This window comes from Cetorhinus maximus, chromosome 14 (assembly GCF_964194155.1).
Source record: "Cetorhinus maximus chromosome 14, sCetMax3.hap1.1, whole genome shotgun sequence".
In the NCBI taxonomy this organism is placed as follows: domain Eukaryota; kingdom Metazoa; phylum Chordata; class Chondrichthyes; order Lamniformes; family Cetorhinidae; genus Cetorhinus; species Cetorhinus maximus.
Genome location: NC_135892.1, coordinates 114252209 through 114272966, shown reverse-complemented (window position 1 = coordinate 114272966; position 20758 = coordinate 114252209). Strand labels below are relative to the sequence as shown.

The window sequence follows — 20758 nt, the reverse complement described above, 5'->3', positions numbered from 1 at the left end:
CAGGATTCCAGGGAGATCTGCCCTGCTCTTCTTCAAAATAGTGCCGTGGGATCTTGTACATTCACCTGAGGTGAAGATGGGGCCTCAGTTTAAAATCTCATCCAAAAGACAGCACCCCTGACAGAGCAGCACCCCCTCAGTACATTCTGAGCTGTCAGTATTTTGGTTTTAGTACTTAAGCCCTCAGAGTGAGCATTGGAACCCACAACTTTCTCGATTCAGAGGTGAGAGTGTGGCCAACTGAGTGGCGAAGACCGAAGGGAGCGCTGTCACCTCTGAGTCAGAAGCTTTGAGTACACGACTCACCCCAGAGGATTAAGGACAAAATCCAGGAGATCACTGAGCGAGGGTTGCGAGGAAGGTCTTTCAGATAAGGGATAAAACTGTGGTAATCTGATGTGTAATATACCTGTAAGAAGAATGTTATAATAGGAGATCACATGATCTTATTCCCCAATAGCAGAGTAGCGCAGGCTGTAGTCAGTGCATAGTCTAGAGTTAGAGTCTGTAAAGCAGAGACAGGGTTTGAGTAGTAAGTACACAAGTGTAGCTGCTGAGTTCCTTTGTAAGTAAATAGAATGTGTTCTACAAAAGAACTATCTGCTGATCTTCTCTGTCTATGGTACCAACTGGGTCATCCTGAAACCAGCGTACAACCCGGATCCATTAGTCCAACTAAACTAGTGACCAGGATCCCACAAACTGGTGATGAGGTGAAAAAAGCAAGAAGAAGCAAGGAAGGACGAGAAAAAAAGTAAGAAAAGTGAGGAAGGAAGTCAAGTAAACTGAAATCGGGCTGTACCTCACACGGTAATTGTAAGTAGAATTTCCGTCCTAATCATCGAAGCAGTCCCCTCGAAGCATGCCGCAGTTTGGGAGAGTTGATCCTTTCGACCCAATGGTGGACGATTGGTCTCATTATGTTGAATGTCTCCTGTCCTTTTTCTGAGCTAATGGCATTGCAGGGGAGGAGAAGAGGCGAGCGATTCTCTTATCCATGTGTGGGAGTAAGACTTATGGATTGATCCGAAGTTTACTGGTGCCCAGTGCTCCAGATTCTAAAAGTTTTGATGATTTAGTGAACCTTATGAAGGATCATTACCAGCTGAAGCCCTTGGTAATGATGCAATGGTTCAAATTTAACTCAAGAAATAGAGCCCCGGGGAGACAGTTGCTTGTTATGTGGCAAGTCTGAAACAGTTAACAGAATATTGCGAGTTTGGTACATCTATAAATGAAATGTTTAGGGATTGTTTGGTGTGCGGTATAAATGAAGATTCGATTCAGAAGAGGTGTGAAACAAACTTGGATTTTCAGAAGACATTGCAAAGTGTTCTGGCAATGGGAGGCGCAGTGAGGGACTCAAAAGCCACACAGGGAGTGCAAAATGGCGCCCACCCTCCCACTGGACAGGGAGCCCCAGCCAAAAAGGGTGTGAAAATGTACAGCTCTGAGGAGAAGCGGCAAGCAGCCACAGCTTACAGACAAATAAAAAGAAATGACTTTGCAGTGAAAACATGGAATCATGATTATAGAGGTGGAAATGAAGTTTTAAAAAATCAAATGTTTTTACAGTCATTGAAAGGGACACCTTATGAGAGATTGCAAGGATAGAATCAGGCAGGCTTTCAATCAAAAGAAAAAAAACCCATGAGATTCATAACACAGAAGAGCCTGAAGTAACAGATTCCGATAGTTATTCATTGTATAATTTAAAGATAGGGAGAACAGAACCAATCTATATAACAGATGACTATGTATCAACAGGGTAAATAATAGACTGATCAGAACGGAGGTGGATACAGGAGCTTCCTCTGCGGTGATAGGTGATAATCTCTTTTAAATACCTGAATCATGGGGAATGTAAATTAAATTTGAAATAAACTGATGCCAAATTGAAAACTTACACAGGAGAAGACATCAAAATCAGGGGCATAAGCAGGGTGACTATACAATGCGGAAGTCAGTCAGTGAAATTACCCTTGATGGGGGTAGCAGGTGAGGGGTCTTGGATGAAACTGGTTGAAAGAAATGAAATTGGAGTGGACTGAGATCTTCCAATTGAGAGTCACTGGGCTACCTGAGCTACTACAGAAATATGCCTCAGTTTTCCAAGATGAACTCAGGAAGATCCAAGGGCTACGAGCAAAAATTCATGTTGATCCAGACTCTACCCCCCACCCCCTATTTATGAAGGCAAGACCAGTACCTTTTGCAATGCGGGAAAAGGTAGATGCCGAATTGGACAGATTAGAGAAACTGGGAGTGACACAACCTGTGCAGTTCTTGGAATGGGCAGCACCAATAGTCCCCGTACTTAAACCTGACCAAAGTGTTCGAATTTGTGGCGACTACAAATTGACTGTTAATAAAGTGGCTAAGTTGGACAGACATCCTATACCGAAAAGGAGCATTTGGCAAACTTGGAAGAAGTTTTGAAACGTTTTTCACGGGTGGGAGTGTGTTTAAAAAAAGAAAAGTGCACGTTCCAAGCGAAAGAGGTAATTTATTTAGGTCACAGGTTAGATGCACAAGGTCTCCACCAGGTTAAGGAGAAAATGAGAGCCATTAGAGAGGCACCAGCACCAAGGAACATCTCCGAGCTCAAATCATTCTTGGGGATGATCAATTACTATGGACACTTTTTGCCTAATTTGCCGACAGAACTGGCCCCCCCTGTATTACCTACTCAAAAAAAAACAACATTGGTCTTGGCAAACACCACAGAAAGAAGTTTCACTAAAGTGAAACAGCTGTTGGATTCATCCACCCTATTAGCACATTTTGACCAAAGAAAAGAGTTAGTTCTGACAAGTGACATACCATCTTATGGAGTGGGAGCAGTGCTCTCCCATCAAATGGACAATGGCTCAGAATGACCTACTGGATCTGTATCAGGAAAGCTCAACACAGCTGAAAAGGGATATTCACAGATAGGAAACAAAGCTTTATCACTCACCTTCGGTGTCAAGAAATTTCACCAGTATGTACACGGTCATCATTTTACTATCGTTTCGGACCATAAGCCTTTGCTAGGATTGTTCAGTGAGGACAAGGCTATACCACCTATAACCTCAGCAAGAGTACAGTGAAGGGCATTGATTCTGGCAGCGTATGAGTATACTTTCACCCACAGGCCTGGAAATCAGATTGTAAACACTGACGCACTGAGTCGTTTGCCTTTGAATGAAAACAATGGGGATGTTTTCAATGCCTCAAAAACTCATTTTATTATTGAACTTCTTAGATTCATCACCGGTATGTGCCAGACAGATCAGAGATTGGACAAGTCGAGACCCAGCCTCATCCAAAGTATGAGAACAAATTCTTCACGGTTGGTCACAAGAACAGGAATCTGATGAAATGAATCTGTATTTTCACAGAAGATATGAGATAACCAGCCAGGATGGTATCTTACTGTGGGGAGCTCGAGTGATTGTTCTTCCAAAAGGATGAAAGCCTTTGTTAACTGAACTACATAGTGTACATCCAGGTATCTCTCAAATGAAGACTCTAGCTCGCAGTTACCTATGGTGGCCTGGGGTGGGTGAAGGAATACAGAGCTTAGTGAGAAGTTGTATGCAGTGTCAGCAAGTGCAAAAGTTACCTCCAACACCTCCGTTACACCCATGGAAGTGGCCAGGAAGGCCATGGGCACGATTACATATTGACTATGTGGAATATTTTATTGGAACAATGTTTCTCCTTATTTTTGATGCTCACTCAAAATGGATGGACATATATATGAGGTAAAGTCACCAACATCTTCTGCTACAATTGAGAAGCTACGTCAAAGTTTCGCCATCAATGGATTACCAGAAGTGGTCGTATCAGATAACAGCCCGGCATTTACAAGTGATGAGTATCAACGGTTTATCAGCCTCAATGGTATTACTCATGTAAAAGCTTCACCATACCACCCTCCTTCGAGTGGACTGGCTGAGCGAGCATTTCAAACATTCACAAATGGTATGAAGAAATTAACGAGAGACTCCACAGCGACCAAGTTAGCACATTTTCTTTTCCATTATAGAACCATCGCTCACAGAACAACAGCTGTCACACCTGCAGAATTGTTGATGAAACGCCATCTCAGAATGAGATTGAGCTTAGTAACCCCAAATTTAGGGGGGAAGCCAGAAAATTGTACATGACTGGCATAGTCATGACAGAAAGTTTACCGTAGGAGAGACCGCATATGTGAACAATTTTGGTGAGGAATCTAAGTGATTATCAGGTGAAATAAGTGCAGTTACTGGACCTCTTTCTTACCATGTGGAAGTAGAAGACCGAGTCCTATGGAGATATATGGATCATAAAAGGAGGAGAGGAACAAAGTATCAGGAAATAATTCCTCCAGTGTTCACGACTGTATCAACAGCTCCTGTTGAAAGAATTCAACTCAGTACAGATGTGTCTGAAGGATCGGCTGTACCTGCAAGAGTTGAGGAAACAGATTTGCAGGTGTCCACCAAAGAACCTGGTGTTCGGACAACACCAGAAATGGAGGTTCCTGACAAAGCATCTGAAGCTGTGGAGCTGAGACACTCTACACACATAAGGAAACCCCCAGAAAGGCTGAATTTGTAAATTATTTTTACATATTCATATATTCATTCATGGAACGTGGGCCTCGCTGGCTGGGCCAGCATTTATTGCCCATCCCTAGTTGCCCTTGAGAAGGTGGTGGTGAGCTGCCTTCTCGAACTGATGCAGTCCATGTGGTGTAGGTACACCCACAGTGCTGTTAGGGAGGGAGTTCCAGGATTTTGACCTAGCAACAGTGAAGGAACGGCGATATATTTCCAAGTCAGGATGGTGAGTGACTTGGAGGGGAACTTCCAGGTGGTGGTGTTCCCATCTATCTGCTGCCCTTGTCCCTTCGACAGCACCTTCCAAACTCACGACCACTACCTTCTAGAATGAACTTTGGTGAATTCCTGAAGTGCATCTCGTAGATGGTACACACTGCTTCTACTGTGTGTCGGTGGTGGAGGGAGTGAATGTTTGTGGATGTGGTGCTAATCAAGCGGGGCTGCTTTGTCCTGGATGGTGTCTAGCTTCTTGAGTGTTGTGGGAGCTGCACTCATCCAGGCAAGTGGGGGATATTCCATCACAATCCTGACTTGTGCCTTGTAGATGGTGGACAGGCTTTGGGGGGGTCAGGAGCTGAGTTACTCATCGCAGGATTCCTAGCCTCTGTCCTGCTCTTGTAGCCACAGTATTTATATGGCTGGTCCAGTTCAGTTTCTGGTCAATGGTAACCCTGAGGATGTTGATAGTGGGGGATTCAGTGATGGTAATGCCATTGAATATCAAAGGTTAGATTCTCTCTTGTTGGAGATGGTCATTGCATAACACTTGTGTGGCACAAATGTTACTTGCCACTTGTCAACCCAAGCCAAGCACTTATTTGTGAAAATAATTTGATATTTGGAGAAAAATTGTAATTGTAACTGTAAAATATATTTCTGAGTAAAGGAGGAGGAATATGGTAATCTGATGTGTAATATACCTGTAAGAAGAATGTTATAATAGAAAATCACATGATCTTATTATCCAATTGCAGAGTAGCGCAGGCTGTAGTCAGTAGTGAGTAGTCTAGAGTTAGAGTCTGTAAAGCAGAGGGAATACAGAGGGATTCCTGGACGCTCACTGTGTTCAGAAAGATGTTATTTATACAACACAGGAAAAGTGAAGCTGATAAAGTGAGACCGGCACTGGGAGAGGGGTCTGCGGGGGAGGTAGCGGCACTGGGAGAGGGGTCTGCGGGGGAGGTAGCGGCACTGGGAGAGGGGTCTGCGGGGGAGGTAGCGGCACTGGGAGAGGGGTCTGCGGGGGAGGTACCGGCACTGGGAGAGGGGTCTGCGGGGGAGGTAGCGGCACTGGGAGAGGGGTCTGCGGGGGAGGTAGCGGCACTGGGAGAGGGGTCTGTGGGGGAGGTACCGGCACTGGGAGAGGGGTCTGCGGGGGAGGTACCAGCACTGGGAGAGGGGTCTGCGGGGGAGGTAGCGGCACTGGGAGAGGGGTCTGCGGGGGAGGTACCGGCACTGGGAGAGGGGTCTGCGGGGGAGGTAGCGGCACTGGGACAGGGGTCTGCGTGGGAGGTACCGGCACTGGGACAGGGTTCTAAACCACGACCAGGATTAAGCTTGAACTTGTTCACATTTAACATCTAACTGAGAGATCAGGAGTTTTAGAAACTTCCAGCCTTCCAACTGCTGAGGGTCCTCTCAATGTTGCTCTGGAGAAAAATTAATCCTGAAAACGCTGTCAAACTCGAGTGATTTTCCATGACCGATAGGATCACCAACTGGGCACCTGATCACATGACATCTGAAGGTTGAGGGATGACCTGTTTACAACAACAACAATGTATATTTGAATAGCACCTTTAACATGATGAAACGCCCCAAGGTGCTTCACAGGAGCATTATAAAAGAAAGTATGTGACCGAGACACAGATGGAGATATCAGGTCAGATGAGCAATTGTTTATTCAAGGAGGTCGGGTCTAAGGAATGTTTTAAAGGAGGGAAGTGAGTGGAGAGAGGCGGAGAGGTGTAGGGAGGGAATTCCAGAGCTTTGCCTTCAGCAACTCAAGACACGGCCACCAATGGTGGAGTGATTAAAATTGGGGACACTGACTGGGAAGTCCAGGGTCAAAGCTCTGCTGATACACCCAGATTCTCTGATTAAAGTTATCAAACAAAGAGATGTGTAATATTTAAATATTTAATCTGTTGAACTCCAATCCTTTCTGTGTTGCAATCAGTCATTGATGCAGGTTTCTTGTTCAGAAGCTAAACTGCAGTTGACCGACCCCCTCTCGTTGCCGATGTGATGTTCTGGATTGTCCAGGATGTCCTGATTCTTCCTCGTGTCTCCCAGCCTCCTCACTCTGCTGTGGAATAAGCAGTATGGCCTACAAACAGCAGAACCGAAAGTTACACTAAACATCACACAATAAACTCAGGCTCTTACTAACGTGGGACATTAGCTGTTTCCCTCTCTCCCATTCAGTTACACCTACATCGCTATCATTTGCTCCCTCATATTATCTTTCTCCACACTCTCTCTCATGATTACTCCCTCTCACTGATGCACTCTCTCCTATCTATTCACTTGCTCCCACTCTCACCATCTCTCCTTATAGCAAATAAAATGCTAGAAATATTCAGCAGGTCTGGCAGTACTTATGAAGAGATTTCAGATTGATGACCGTTTCTCACCAGGACCTTATGCCATCTCTCTTTCTCTCTCTTGCACATTCTGTCTCTCTCTCTGTGGTAATTATGGTTCTATGTAATGTGTAGTACACCCATATACCTTATAAGAAGGAAGTTATAAAGGAAGATCACATGATCTTGTGTAACCAATAGAGGAGTAGCGTGGGCTACCTCTGTAGTCAGTAGTCTGTAGTTAGAAGGAGAAATATGGAGATAGGGTTTGATGTGAAAGCACACATGTAACTGCTGAATACCCTTGTAAATAAACAGAATGTGTTCCAGCTAAGACGTGTCTGCAGACCAACTCTATCTATGGTACCAACTCAGCCATCCCACAACAAGTGTGCCCAACTCTCTCTCTCTCTCTCTCTCTCTCAAGCCCTCTCTCTATTTTCTTTCTTTCTCTAAGAGGCTCACTATCCCACATAGCTCCAGGATTTTTAACGCCTCAATAAAGTTGGCTGTAAAGATTGACACGTTTGTGCGTATCTGTGTCTGTGTCCATGTGTGTTGGGGGGAGGGGGGTGGGAGTGTGTGTATCCGTGTGCGTGTGTGTGTGTATATATGGGTATGAGGGCCCTATGTATACACCTAGTGATGGACGAGCTGGCACACTTGACCTGTACCTTTCCTCCCCTTCTTTATCTGCCTGATGAAGCTCTTCGCTTTGATCACTGCAGCAACGGTGAAGATGGCAGCAGAAACGATGGCGCCAGCTGCGTACCAATGCGATCGGACCTCCTTATATCGGGAAGCTACAAAGGAACAAGATTCCAAAATGGCGGATACCGTCAGTGAGAGAAACTCATGTCATCTCGGACACAAAACATTTTTCCAGACTCATGGATTAACTCTTTTGATATTCAATATCCAGGGATTCACCCGTACTGTCCTCACAGAGAGCACTAGGCCCATAGCCTGTCCTTGCACACACGGAGTGAGGTCCAGGCTGTCTTCACACACAGCACTAGGCCCAGGCTGTCCTTAAAGGGAACAAGGCCCAGGTTGTGCTGTGGTGAGGTTCCCTGGCTGAGCTTAACTCAGTGTTAATCCTAAATTGCCATAACACATAAGCAGAAGGCCTTGTCTGTCCATATGGGGCATTATAAGCCCAGACTGTACTTACACAAAGGGAATGAGGTCCAGACTGTGCTCACTTACTGGTAGTGAGGCCCAGTCTGGTCTTACTCAGTGTTAGCCCCAGATTGCCTAAGATCCAGCATGCCCTCACAACAGCGAGTGTACCCAGACTGCGCTCATCCACAGGGTCCCTATGACTCCCACACCTCCTCATGGGCAGGTCCAGGGCCGTTTTGGGGGCCTAACCATGTCAGTTTAGGATAGATTGTGATCCTAAAACCAGGGAGCAATAAAACTCTCGGTCGTACTCACTCAGGACAGTGAAGCTGTGGCACAATCCTTGCTTTAACATGGGGTTCCAGATGGTGCAGGTGTAGTTCCCGTTTTCCCCAGCCGTCAGCTTCAGTGTGCTCTTCACAGACACGCTCCCATCGTTGCTGTCGGTCAGTTCAGTCTGCAGGAGCTTGGTCATGGCATGACCCAGGTCATTATGCCAGCTGACCTCGGGGGTCGGGTACCAGCCTGAGGACTGGCAGGTCAGCACTGAGCGTCCACCACCTGTTACTCGTGATTGGATGTATGGACCGTGCCCTAGAGCTGGCTCAAGAGAAACACAAGCTGCTTTTAGCGATGTCACTTCAAGGCCTCTCTCCTCGAGTAAAATAAGCTGGTAAAAGCCCCTACAGAATGGGGAAGTGACTTCCCACCAGAATCCTGGTGATCTTCCCTGGGGCCTAATGCTGGGCTGGAGCCTGAGTCAAGGGAGATGATGGGGGAGTGGTCATGTAGTTGGATTAATAATCCAGAAACTCAAGCTAATGCTCCACAACAATGTCATTAAATGCTCTTAAATGCCTTCTGAACAAGGGCAATTAGGGATGGGCAATAAATGCTGGCTTTTCCAGAGATGCCCACATCCCATAAAAAGGAAAAGGCCTGTTTAAAACACAAATTAGGGTTATGTTTACTCTATCGCCTCCCCCTCACTTCTGCTTTACCTCCCTTCCCCATTCCCTTCCCAGTCACCTCACACACCAAAGAGCCACACCCAGTTACAACTGAGCATTAAAAGTTTACAAAATGAGATGAACGAAAGCGGAAAAGAGGGTCAGAAGTGCGAGTGAAAGTTGACACAGAGAAGAGAAAAATCTTCACCTGGGGTGGGGTGGAAATAGGCATGGTGGACACTTGATGAGTGGGTTTTGGGTTGGGACTTCAATGTTGGTGTCAAATGGGGGTCAAAGTTCCGTATTGTGTGGTAAATTGTTACCCGCCTGTGATTTTCCCCAAATTGCCTAATTAGTGGCCAGAGTTTAGACTTGCCTTGCATTAAAAGGCCACCCAGCTTGCTCAGAATGGCAGCCTGATATTCAGGTAATAGAGAGAGAGGGCACCTCTGTTTTGAGGTGCCTGGAGATGCTGTCTATCTGATAAAGGGTTAAACCAAGGCAGTGATATCTGTCTCGGGGTGATGTAAAGGTGCCAAGGTAACTACTTGAGGGGCGTGCCAGGGGAGCAGTGTTTAAACTGGCTGCTGCGCTCCTGATAGTGCAACAATGTCAGCTTCAGAATCACTGCGCTGGCTCTAACGCGCTTCGGGACATCGGGAAGAAGAGGTGAGAGGCAATGAAAGGAAAGGTTCTGTTGTATGGTACTCACTGGGCACTGTATAATTAGAAGAGCTGCCTTGCTGGAGTAATGGATTCCAGATGGTGCAGGTGTAACTTCCATTGGAGCCAGTGGGAAAATCGATGGCACTGCGCACACTCACCATGCCATCCCTGCTGTCCGTCTCATGGGTCTGCGAGTATTTGGTGATGTTCCTCCCACGCCGGTTTTGCCAGCTCAGACTGGGTGTCGGATACCAGCCCATAGACTCACAGATCAAAACAGAGCGATTCCTCTTCATAACAAATGAGTAAAATCTGGGAGAGTTGCCGATGGCTCCAAGAGACAGAAAAAGATTAATATTGCGGAACAGACACCGGTTAACCCACTGGACAAAGAAACATTTCCGTTTATTCCACATTCAGAGAGTAGAACTTACTCACTGTTTATCTTAAATATCGGCATTTAACTAGAGCAGTACAGTTAACAAGGAGAAAATCAATTGTTGGTCCTTAACCAGATTTAAAGATCAACATTAAACACAGCAAGGGTTGGTGCACCCTAGACTGTCCCCATCAAACACTCCCAGGACAGGTACAGCACGGGGTTAGATACAGAGTAAAGCTCCCTCTACACTGTCCCCATCAAACACTCCCAGGACAGGTACAGCACGGGGTTAGATTCAGAGTAAAGCTCCCTCTACACTGTCCCCATCAAACACTCCCAGGACAGGTACAGCACGGGGTTAGATACAGAGTAAAGCTCCCTCTACACTGTCCCCATCAAACACTCCCAGGACAGGTACAGCACAGGGTTAGATACAGAGTAAAGCTCCCTCTACACTGTCCCCATCAAACACTCCCAGGACAGGTACAGCACGGGGTTAGATACAGAGTAAAGCTCCCTCTACACTGTCCCCATCAAACACTCCCAGGACAGGTACAGCACATAAACCATAAACCAATGTCCTTCCTCTCTGGCTCCCATTGAGTTATGAAAAGTGAAATCTATCAGTTAAAGCGAAGCTTAGGTCCAACCAGTGGTGACACTTGGCTCTGAAATGTTGCTCGTTACATAACTGAGAGGCTTTTCACTCAGTAAGTACAGTGGAACTGGCTTGAACCCACAGGTCTTACCTCCTACCTCGATGCTGATACCCTTGTAGCCTGTTCCTGAGGTAGCACTGACATTCACTCTGTACGTCCCTGCATCAGATAGACGCGTGTTTATCAGCCACAATGATACATTGCCTTCAGTGATTTCATTCTCAAACATCTGCGTTCTGTTTCGATAAGCCGCATCCTGTTGGTCAAGGAGACTTCCGCTAATATGGTAATGATGGACCACTCTCCTGGGCTTCAGTCTCTCCCACACAACGGTGATTAGTTGGGGTTCGTATTGTGAATAAAAGTAACAGGGTGTGATCAGATCCTCTCCAACACTGAGTGTGATTCTGTCGCTATCACATCCAACAAGGAACATGCGGGGAACTGCAAACACCACCCATTTCATATTGGAGTTCGGGAGAGCGATTAAAGTGAATAGTCAGGCAGCAGAGTATAGGGGCAGCTATCAACAAGTTAAGGTGGAACACTCACAACGATCAGTCAGGTCCCCCTGTCAATACAACACACACCCCTCTCTAACACAGACTCACTCTCTAACAAGGGCATCACTCTCTAACACAGACTCACTCTCTAACACAGACTCACTCTCTAACACAGGCATCACTCTCTAACACAGACTCACTCTCTAACACAGACTCACTCTCTAACACAGGCATCACTCTCTAACACAGGCATCACTCTCTAACACAGACTCACTCTCTAACACAGACTCACTCTCTAACACAGACTCACTCTCTAACACAGGCATCACTCTCTAACACAGACTCACTCTCTAACACAGGCATCACTCTCTAACACAGACTCACTCTCTAACACAGACTCACTCTCTAACACAGGCATCACTCTCTAACACAGGCATCACTCTCTAACACAGACTCACTCTCTAACACAGACTCACTCTCTAAAACAGGCATCACTCTCTAACACAGGCATCACTCTCTAACAAAGACTCACTCTCTAAAACAGGCATCACTCTCTAACACAGACTCACTCTCTAACACAGACTCACTCTCTAACACAGACTCACTCTCTAACACAGGCATCACTCTCTAACACAGGCATCACTCTCTAACACAGACTCACTCTCTAATACAAACCTCACTCGCTAACAGACTCACTCTCTAACACAGGCATCACTCTCTAACACAGGCATCACTCTCTAACACAGACTCACTCTCTAATACAAACCTCACTCGCTAACACAGACTCACTCTCTAACACAGACTTAACTCTCTCTAACACAGATTTCACTCTTTCCAACACAGACTTCACTCTCTCTAACACAGAATTCACTCTCTCTAACACAGATTTCACTCTTTCCAACACAGACTTCACTCTCTCTAACACAGAATTCACTCTCTCTAACACAGACTTCATTCTCTCGAACACAGGCATCACTCTCATTAACACAGATTTCACTCTCTAGCACAGACTTCAGTCTATAATACCAACCTCACTATCTCCAACACAGGCTTCAATCTCTCTTTAACACAGACTTCACTCTCCCCAACACCGACCTCACTCTCTCTAACAGAGGCTTAACTCTCTCTAACATCGGACTCAATCTCCAACACTGGCATCACTCTCTGTAACATAGACTTCACTCTCTCCAACACAGAATTCACTCTCTCCAACACAGTCTTCACTCTCTCCAACACCCAGCACACACTCTCCAACCCAGAATTCACTCTCTCCAACCCAGACTTCACTCTCTCCAACCCAGACTTCATGCTCTCCAACCCAGACTTCACTCTCTCCAACCCAGACTTCACTCTCTCCAACCCAGATTCACTCTCTCCAACCCAGACTTCACTCTCTCAAACACAGAATTCACTCTCTCCAACCCAGACTTCACTGTCCCCAATACAGAATTCACTCCCCCCAACACAGACTTCACTCTCTCCAACACAGACTTCACTCTCTCCAACACATATTTTAGTCTCTCCAACCCAGACTTCGCTCTCTCCAACCCAGACTTCATGCTCTCCAACCTAGACTTCACTCTCTCCAACCCAGACTTCACTCTCTCCAACCCAGATTCACTCTCTCCAACCCAGACTTCACTCTCTCAAACACAGAATTCACTCTCTCCAACCCAGACTTCACTGTCCCCAATACAGAATTCACTCCCTCCAACACAGACTTCACTCTCTCCAACACAGACTGCACTCTCTCAAACACAGGCTTCACTCTCTCTAACACAGGCTTCAGTCTCCCTAACACCGACCTCACTCTCTCAAACACAGGCTTCACTCTCTCTAACACAGGTTTCACTCTCACTAACACTGATTTCACTCTCTAGCACAGACTTCAGTCTATATGATCAACCTCACTCTCACTAACACAGGCTTCAATCTCTCTTTAACACAGACTTCACTCTCACGAACACCGACTTCACTCTCTCTAACAGAGACTTAACTCTCTCTAACACCGGATTCAATCTCCAACACTGGCATCACTCTCTGTAACATAGACTTCACTCTCTCTAACACAGAATTCACTCTCTCCAACACAGACTTCACTCTCTCCAATGCAGACTCCACTCTCTCTAACACAGACTTCAATCTCTCTCTAACACAGAATTCACTCTCTCCAACACAGACATCACTCTCTCCAACACAGACATCAGTCTCTGTCTAACACAGTCTTAACTGTCTCTAACACAGACTTCAATCTCTCTCTAACATAGAATTCACTCTCTCCAACACAGACTTCACTCTCTCCAACACAGACATCACTCTCTCCAACACAGACATCAGTCTCTCTCTAACACAGTCTTAACTGTCTCTAACACAAACTTCACTCTCTCCAACACAGAATTCACCCTCTGAAACAAAGACTTCACTCCCTCCAACAATGACTTCACTCTGTCCAACACAGAATTCACTTTCTCACACAGACTTCAATCTCTCTCATACAGGCTTCACTCTCTCTAACACAGATTTCACTCTCTCTAACACAGATTTCACTCTCTCTAACACAGAATTCACTCTCTATAACAGACTTCACTTCCTCCAACAAAGACTTCACTCTTTCCCACACAAACTTCACAGGCTACAGCACCGACCTCAAGCTCGCTAACACATAATTCACTCGCTCTAACACAGACTTCACTCTCTCTAACATTGACCTCACTCTCTCTAACACGGATTTCACTCTTTCTAACACCGATCTCACTCTCTCTAACACTGACCTCACTCTCTCCAACACCGATTTCACACTCTCCAACACAGACTTCACTCTCTCTAACACAGATTTCACTCTCTCCAACACACTTCACTCTCTCTAACACAGACTTCACTCTCTCTAACACAGACTTCACTCTCTAACACTGATTTCACTCTCGCTAACACAGACTTCACCCTCTCTAACACAGGCTTCACTATCACTAACACAGACTTCAATCTCTAGCATAGACTTCACTTTCTAATACCGAACTCACTCTCTCTAACACGGACTTCACTCTGCAACACAGACTTCACTCTCTCCAACACAGATTTCTCTCTCCAACACCGACCTTACTCGTTTAAACACCGACCTCAGTCTCTCTAAAACAGACTTCGCTCTCTCTAACACAGGCTTCAGTCTCCCTAACACCGACCTTTCTCTCTCAAACACAGACTTAACTCTCTCTAACACAGGTTTCACTCTCTCCAACACAGACTTCACTCTCTCCAACGCAGACTTCACTCTCTCCAACATAGAATTCACTCTCTCACACAGACTTCAATCTCCCTCATACAGCCTTCACTCTCTCTAACACATACTTCACTTTCTCTAACACAGAATTCACTCTCTAATACAGTCTTCACTCTCTCCAACAAAGACTTCACTCTCTCTAACACAGGCTTCACTCTCTCCAACACAGACTTCACTCTCTCCAACGCAGACTTCACTCTCTCTAACACAGACTTCACTCTCTCTAACACAGACTTCACTCTCTCCGACACAGACTTCACTCTCTCCAATACAGACATCACTCTCTCTAACACAGAATTCACTCTCTCCAACACAGAATTCACTCTCTCCAACACAGACATCACTCTCTCCAACACAGACATCACTCTCTCCAACACAGACATCACTCTCTGTCTAACACAGTCTTAACTGTCTCTAACACAGACTTCACTCTCCCCAACACAGAATTCACCTTCTGAAACAAAGACTTCAATCTCTCCAACAATGACTTCACTCTCTCCAACATAGAATTCACTCTCTCACACAGACTTCACACTCTCTAACACAGACTTCACGCTCTCCAATACTGGCTTCATTCTCTCCAACACAGTCTTCACTCTCTCCAACACCCAGCACACACTCTCCAACCCAGAATTCACTCACTCCAACCCAGACTTCACTCTCTCCAACCCAGACTTCACTCTCTCCAACCCAGACTTCACTCTCTCCAACCCAGATTCACTCTCTCCAACCCAGACTTCACTCTCTCAAACACAGAATTCACTATCTCCAACCCAGACTTCACTGTCCCCAAAACAGAATTCACTCCCTCCAACACAGACTTCACTCTCTCCAACACAGACTTCACTCTCTCCAACACATATTTTAGTCTCTCCAACACAGAATTCACTCTCTCCAACACAGAATTCACTCTCTCCAACACAGACTTCACTCTCTCAAACACAGGCTTCACTCTCTCAAACACAGGCTTTACTCTCTCCAACACAGACGTCACTCTCTCCAACACAGACTTCATTCTCTCCAACACATACTTCCGTATCACTAACACCGACCTCACTCTCCCTAACACAGACTTCACCCTCTCTAACGCAGACTTCACTCTCTCACACAGACTTCAATTTCTCTCATACAGCCTTCACTCTCTCCAACACATACTTCACTCTCTCTAACACAGAATTCACTCTCTAATACAGACTTCACACTCTCTAATACAGCGTTCACTCTCTCTAACACATACTTCACTCTCTCTAACACAGAATTCACTCTCTAATACAGACTTCACTCTCTCCAACACAGGCTTCACTCTCTCCAACACAGGCTTCACTCTCTCCAACGCAGATTTCACTTAGTCCAACACAGACTAAACTCTTCCAACGCAGACTTCATTCTCTCCAACACAGACTTCACTCACTCTAACAAAGACTTCACTCTCTAGCACAGGCTTCACTCTCCCTAACACTGGCTTCACTCTGCCAAACACAGACTTCACTCTCTCTCTAACACTGTCTTCAATCTCTCTAACACAGACTTCACTCTCTCCAACACAGACTTCACTCTCTCCAACACAGACTTCACTCTCACCAACACAGACTTCATTCTCTCCAACACAGACTTCACTCACTCTAATGCAGACTTCACTCTCTCCAACCCAGACTTCACTCTCTCCAACACAGATTTCACTCTCATTAACACAGATTTCATTCTCTCTAACACAGATTTCACTCTCTAGCACAGACTTTAGTCTATAATACCAACCACACTCTCTCTAACACAGGCTTCAATCTCTCTTTAGCACAGACTTCACTCTCCCCAACACCGACCTCACTCTCACTAACAGAGACTTAACTCTCGCTAATATCGGATTAAATCTCCAACACTGGCATCAATCTCTGTAACATAGACTTCACTCTCTCTAACACAGAATTTACTCTCTCCAACACAGACTTCACTCTCTCTAACACAGGCTTCAATCTCTCTTTAGCACAGACTTCACTCTCCCCAACACCGACCTCACTCTCACTAACAGAGACTTAACTCTCGCTAATATCGGATTAAATCTCCAACACTGGCATCAATCTCTGTAACATAGACTTCACTCTCTCTAACACAGAATTTACTCTCTCCAACATAGACTTCACTCTCTCCAACACAGAATTAATTCTCTCCAACACAGACTTCACTCTCTAACACAGGCTTCACTCTCTCCAACACAGGCTTCACTCTCTCTAACACAGGCTTAACTCTCTCAAACACAGGCTTCACTCTCTCTGACACACTTCACTCTCTCTAAAACAGAACTCAATCTCTCCAAAAAAGACTTCACTCTCTCCAACAAAGACGTCACTCTCAAACACAGACTTCACTCTCTCTAACAGAAACTTCACCCTCTCCAATACTGGCTTCATTCTCTCCAACACAGTCTTCACTCTCTCCAACACAGACTGCACTCTCTCCACCACAGACTTCACTCTCTCCAACAAAGACTTCACTCTCTCCAACACAGACTTCACTCTCTCCAACACAGACTTCACTCTCTCCAACACAGAATTCACTCTCTCCAACCCAGACCTCACTGTCTCCAACACAGACTTCATTCTCTCCAACACATACTTCCGTATCACTATCACCGACCTCACTCTCCCTATCACAGACTTCACTCTCTCCAACACAGACTTCACTCTCTCCAACACAGACTTCACTCTCTCCAACACAGACTTCACTCTCTCCAACACAGACTTCACTCTCTCCAAAACAGACTTCACTCTCTCCAACACAGACTTCGCTCTCTCCAACACAGACTTCACTCTCTCCAACCCTGCCTTCACTCTCTTCAACCCAGACTTTATTCTCTCCAACACAGACTTCACTCTCTCCAGCACAGACTTCACTCTCTCCAAAACAGACTTCATTCTCTCCAACACAGACATCACTCTTTCTAACTCAGACTACACTCTCTCAAACACAGTCTTCACTCGCTCTAACAAAGAGTTCACAATCTCTAACAAAGACTTCAATCTCTCCAACACAGAGTTCACACTCTCCAACACAGACTTCATTCTCTACAACACAGACTTCAATCTCTCCAACACAGAGTTCACACTCTCCAACACAGACTTTATCCTCTCCAACACAGACATCGCTCTCTCCAACACAAACATCACTCTCTGCAACATAGACTTCACTCTCTCCAACATAGACTTCAGTCTCCCTAACACCGACGTCACTCTCTCTAACACAGACTTCACTCACTCCAACACAGACTTCACTCTCTCTAACAAAGACTTCACTCACTCTAACAAGACTTCACTCTCTACAACACAGACATCAATCCCTCCTACACAGGCGTCACTCTCTCCAACACAGGCGTCACTCTCTCCAACACAGACGTCACTCTCCCTAACACAGACTTAACTCTCTCTAACGCTGACTTCACTCTCTCAAACAGACTTCAATTTCTCTCATACAGCCTTCACTCTCTCTAACACATACTTCACTCTCTCTAACACAGAATTCACTCTCTATTACAGACTTCACACTCTCTCATACAGCCTTCACTCTCTCTAACACATACTTCACTCTCTCTAACACAGAATTCACTCTCTAATACAGACTTCACTCTCTCCAACAAAGACTTCACTCTCTCTAACACAGACTTCACTCTCTCTCTAACATAGACTTCACTCTCTCCATCACAGAATTCACTCTCTCCAACACAGACTTCACTCTCTAACACAGGCTTCACTCTCTCCAACACAGGCTTCACTCTCTCTAACACACTTCACTCTCTCTAACACAGAACTCAATCTCTCCAAAACAGGCTTCACTCTCTCCAACAAAGACGTTACTCTCAAACACAGACTTCACTCTCTCTAACACAGACTTCACGCTCTCCAACACTGGCTTCATTCTCTCCAACACCGTCTTCACTCTCTCCAACACCCAGCACACACTCCCCAACCCAGACTTCACTCTCTCCAACCCAGACTTCACTCTCTCCAACCCAGACTTCACTCTCTCCAACCCAAACTTCACTCTCTCCAACAAAGACTTCCCTCTCTCCAACCCAGACTTCACTCTCTCCAACAAAGACTTCACTCTCTCCAACCCACACTTCTCTCTCTCCAACACAGACTTCACGCTCTCCAACACAGACTTTACTCTCTCCAACACTGACATCGCTCTCTCCAACACAGACATCACTCTCTGCAACATAGACTTCACTCTCTCCAACATAGACTTCAGTCTCCCTAACACCAAAGTCACTCTCTCTAACACAGACTTCACTCACTCCAACACAGACTAAACTCTTCCAACACAGACTGCGTTCTCTCCAACACAGATTTCACTCTCTCTAACAAAGACTTCACTCACTCTAACAAAGACTTCACTCTCTCCAACACAGACTTCACTCTCTCCAACACAGACTTCACTCTCTCCAACACAGACTTCACTCTCTCCAACACAGGCGCCACTCTGAAACACAGACGTCACTCTATCCAACACAGACTTCATTCTCTCCTACATATACTTCCGTATCACTAACACCGACCTCACTCTCCCTAACACACACTTCACTCTCTCCAACACAGACTTCACGCTCTCCAACACAGACTTCATTCTCTCCAGCACAGACTTCATGCTCTCCAACACAGACTTCAGTCTCCCTAACATCGACGTCACTCTCTCTAACACAGACTTCACTCACTCCAACACAGACTAAACTCTTCCAACACAGACTGCGTTCTCTCCAACACAGATTTCACTCACTCCAACACAGACTTCACTCTCTCTAACAAAGACTTCACTCACTCTAACAAAGACTTCACTCTCTACAACACAGACTTCACTCTCTCCAACACAGACTTCACTCTCTCCAACACAGGCGTCACTCTCTCCAACACAGACGTCACTCGCCCTAACACAGACTTAACTCTCTCTAACGCTGACTTCACTCTCTCAAACAGACTTCAATTTCTCTCATACAGCCTTCACTCTCTCTCACACATACTTCACTCTCTCTAACACAGAATTCACTCTCTATTACAGACTTCACACTCTCTCATACAGCCTTCACTCTCTCTAACACATACTTCACTCTCTCTAAAACAGAATTCACTCTCTAATACAGACTTCACTCTCTCCAACAAAGACTTCACTCTCTCTAACACAGACTTCACTCTCTTCAAAACAGACTTCATTCTCTCCAACACAGACATCACTCTTTCTAACTCAGACTTCACTCTCTCAAACACAGTTTTCACTCTCTCTAACAAAGAGTTCACAATCTCTAACAAAGACTTCAATCTCTTCAACACAGAGTTCACCCTCTCCAACACAGACTTCATTCTCTCCAACACATACTTTCGTATCACTAACACCGACCTCACTCTCCCAAACACACACTTCACTCTCTCTAACACAGACTTCACTCTCTCTAACACAGACTTCAATCTCTCAAACAGACTTCAATTTGTCTCATACAGCCTTCACTCTCTCTAACACATACTTTACTCTCTCTAACACAGAATTCACTCTCTAATACAGACTTCACTCTCTCCAACAAAGACTTCACTCTCTCTAACGCAGACTTCACTCTCTCTCTAACATAGACTTCACTCTCTCCAACACAGAATTCATTCTCTCCAACACAGACTTCACTCTTTAACACAGGCTTCACTCTCTCCAACACAGGCTTCACTCTCTCTAACACACTTCACTCTCTCTAACACAGAACTCAATCTCTCCAAAACAGTCTTCACTCTCTCCAACAAAGACGTCACTCTCAAACACAGACTTCAAGCTCTCTAACACAGACTTCACGCTCTCCAATACTGGCTTCATTCTCTCCAACACCGTCTCCACTCTCTCCAACACCCAGCACACACTCCCCAACCCAGACTTCACTCTCCCCAACACAGACTTCACTCTCTCCAACCCAGACGTCACTCTCTCCAACCCAAACTTCACTCTCCCCAACCCAGACTTCACTCTCTCCAACCCAGACTTCACTCTCTCC

General features: G+C 45.6%; 1 protein-coding gene across 1 annotated transcript in view; it reads right to left on the bottom strand.

Moving 5' to 3' along the window:
• Nucleotides 1-11191, bottom strand: part of LOC144690009 (V-set domain-containing T-cell activation inhibitor 1-like) — a 27825-nt gene extending 16634 nt beyond the window's left edge. Inside the window, exons 1-4 of the mRNA XM_078557541.1 lie at nucleotides 11053-11191; nucleotides 9968-10252; nucleotides 8621-8905; nucleotides 7855-7983 (exon numbers count right to left, since the gene is read on the bottom strand). Coding sequence (XP_078413667.1) covers nucleotides 7855-7983; nucleotides 8621-8905; nucleotides 9968-10252; nucleotides 11053-11191 — 838 coding nt within the window. The remainder of the gene's footprint in view (nucleotides 1-7854; nucleotides 7984-8620; nucleotides 8906-9967; nucleotides 10253-11052) is intronic.
• Between the last annotated feature and the right edge of the window lie 9567 nt (nucleotides 11192-20758).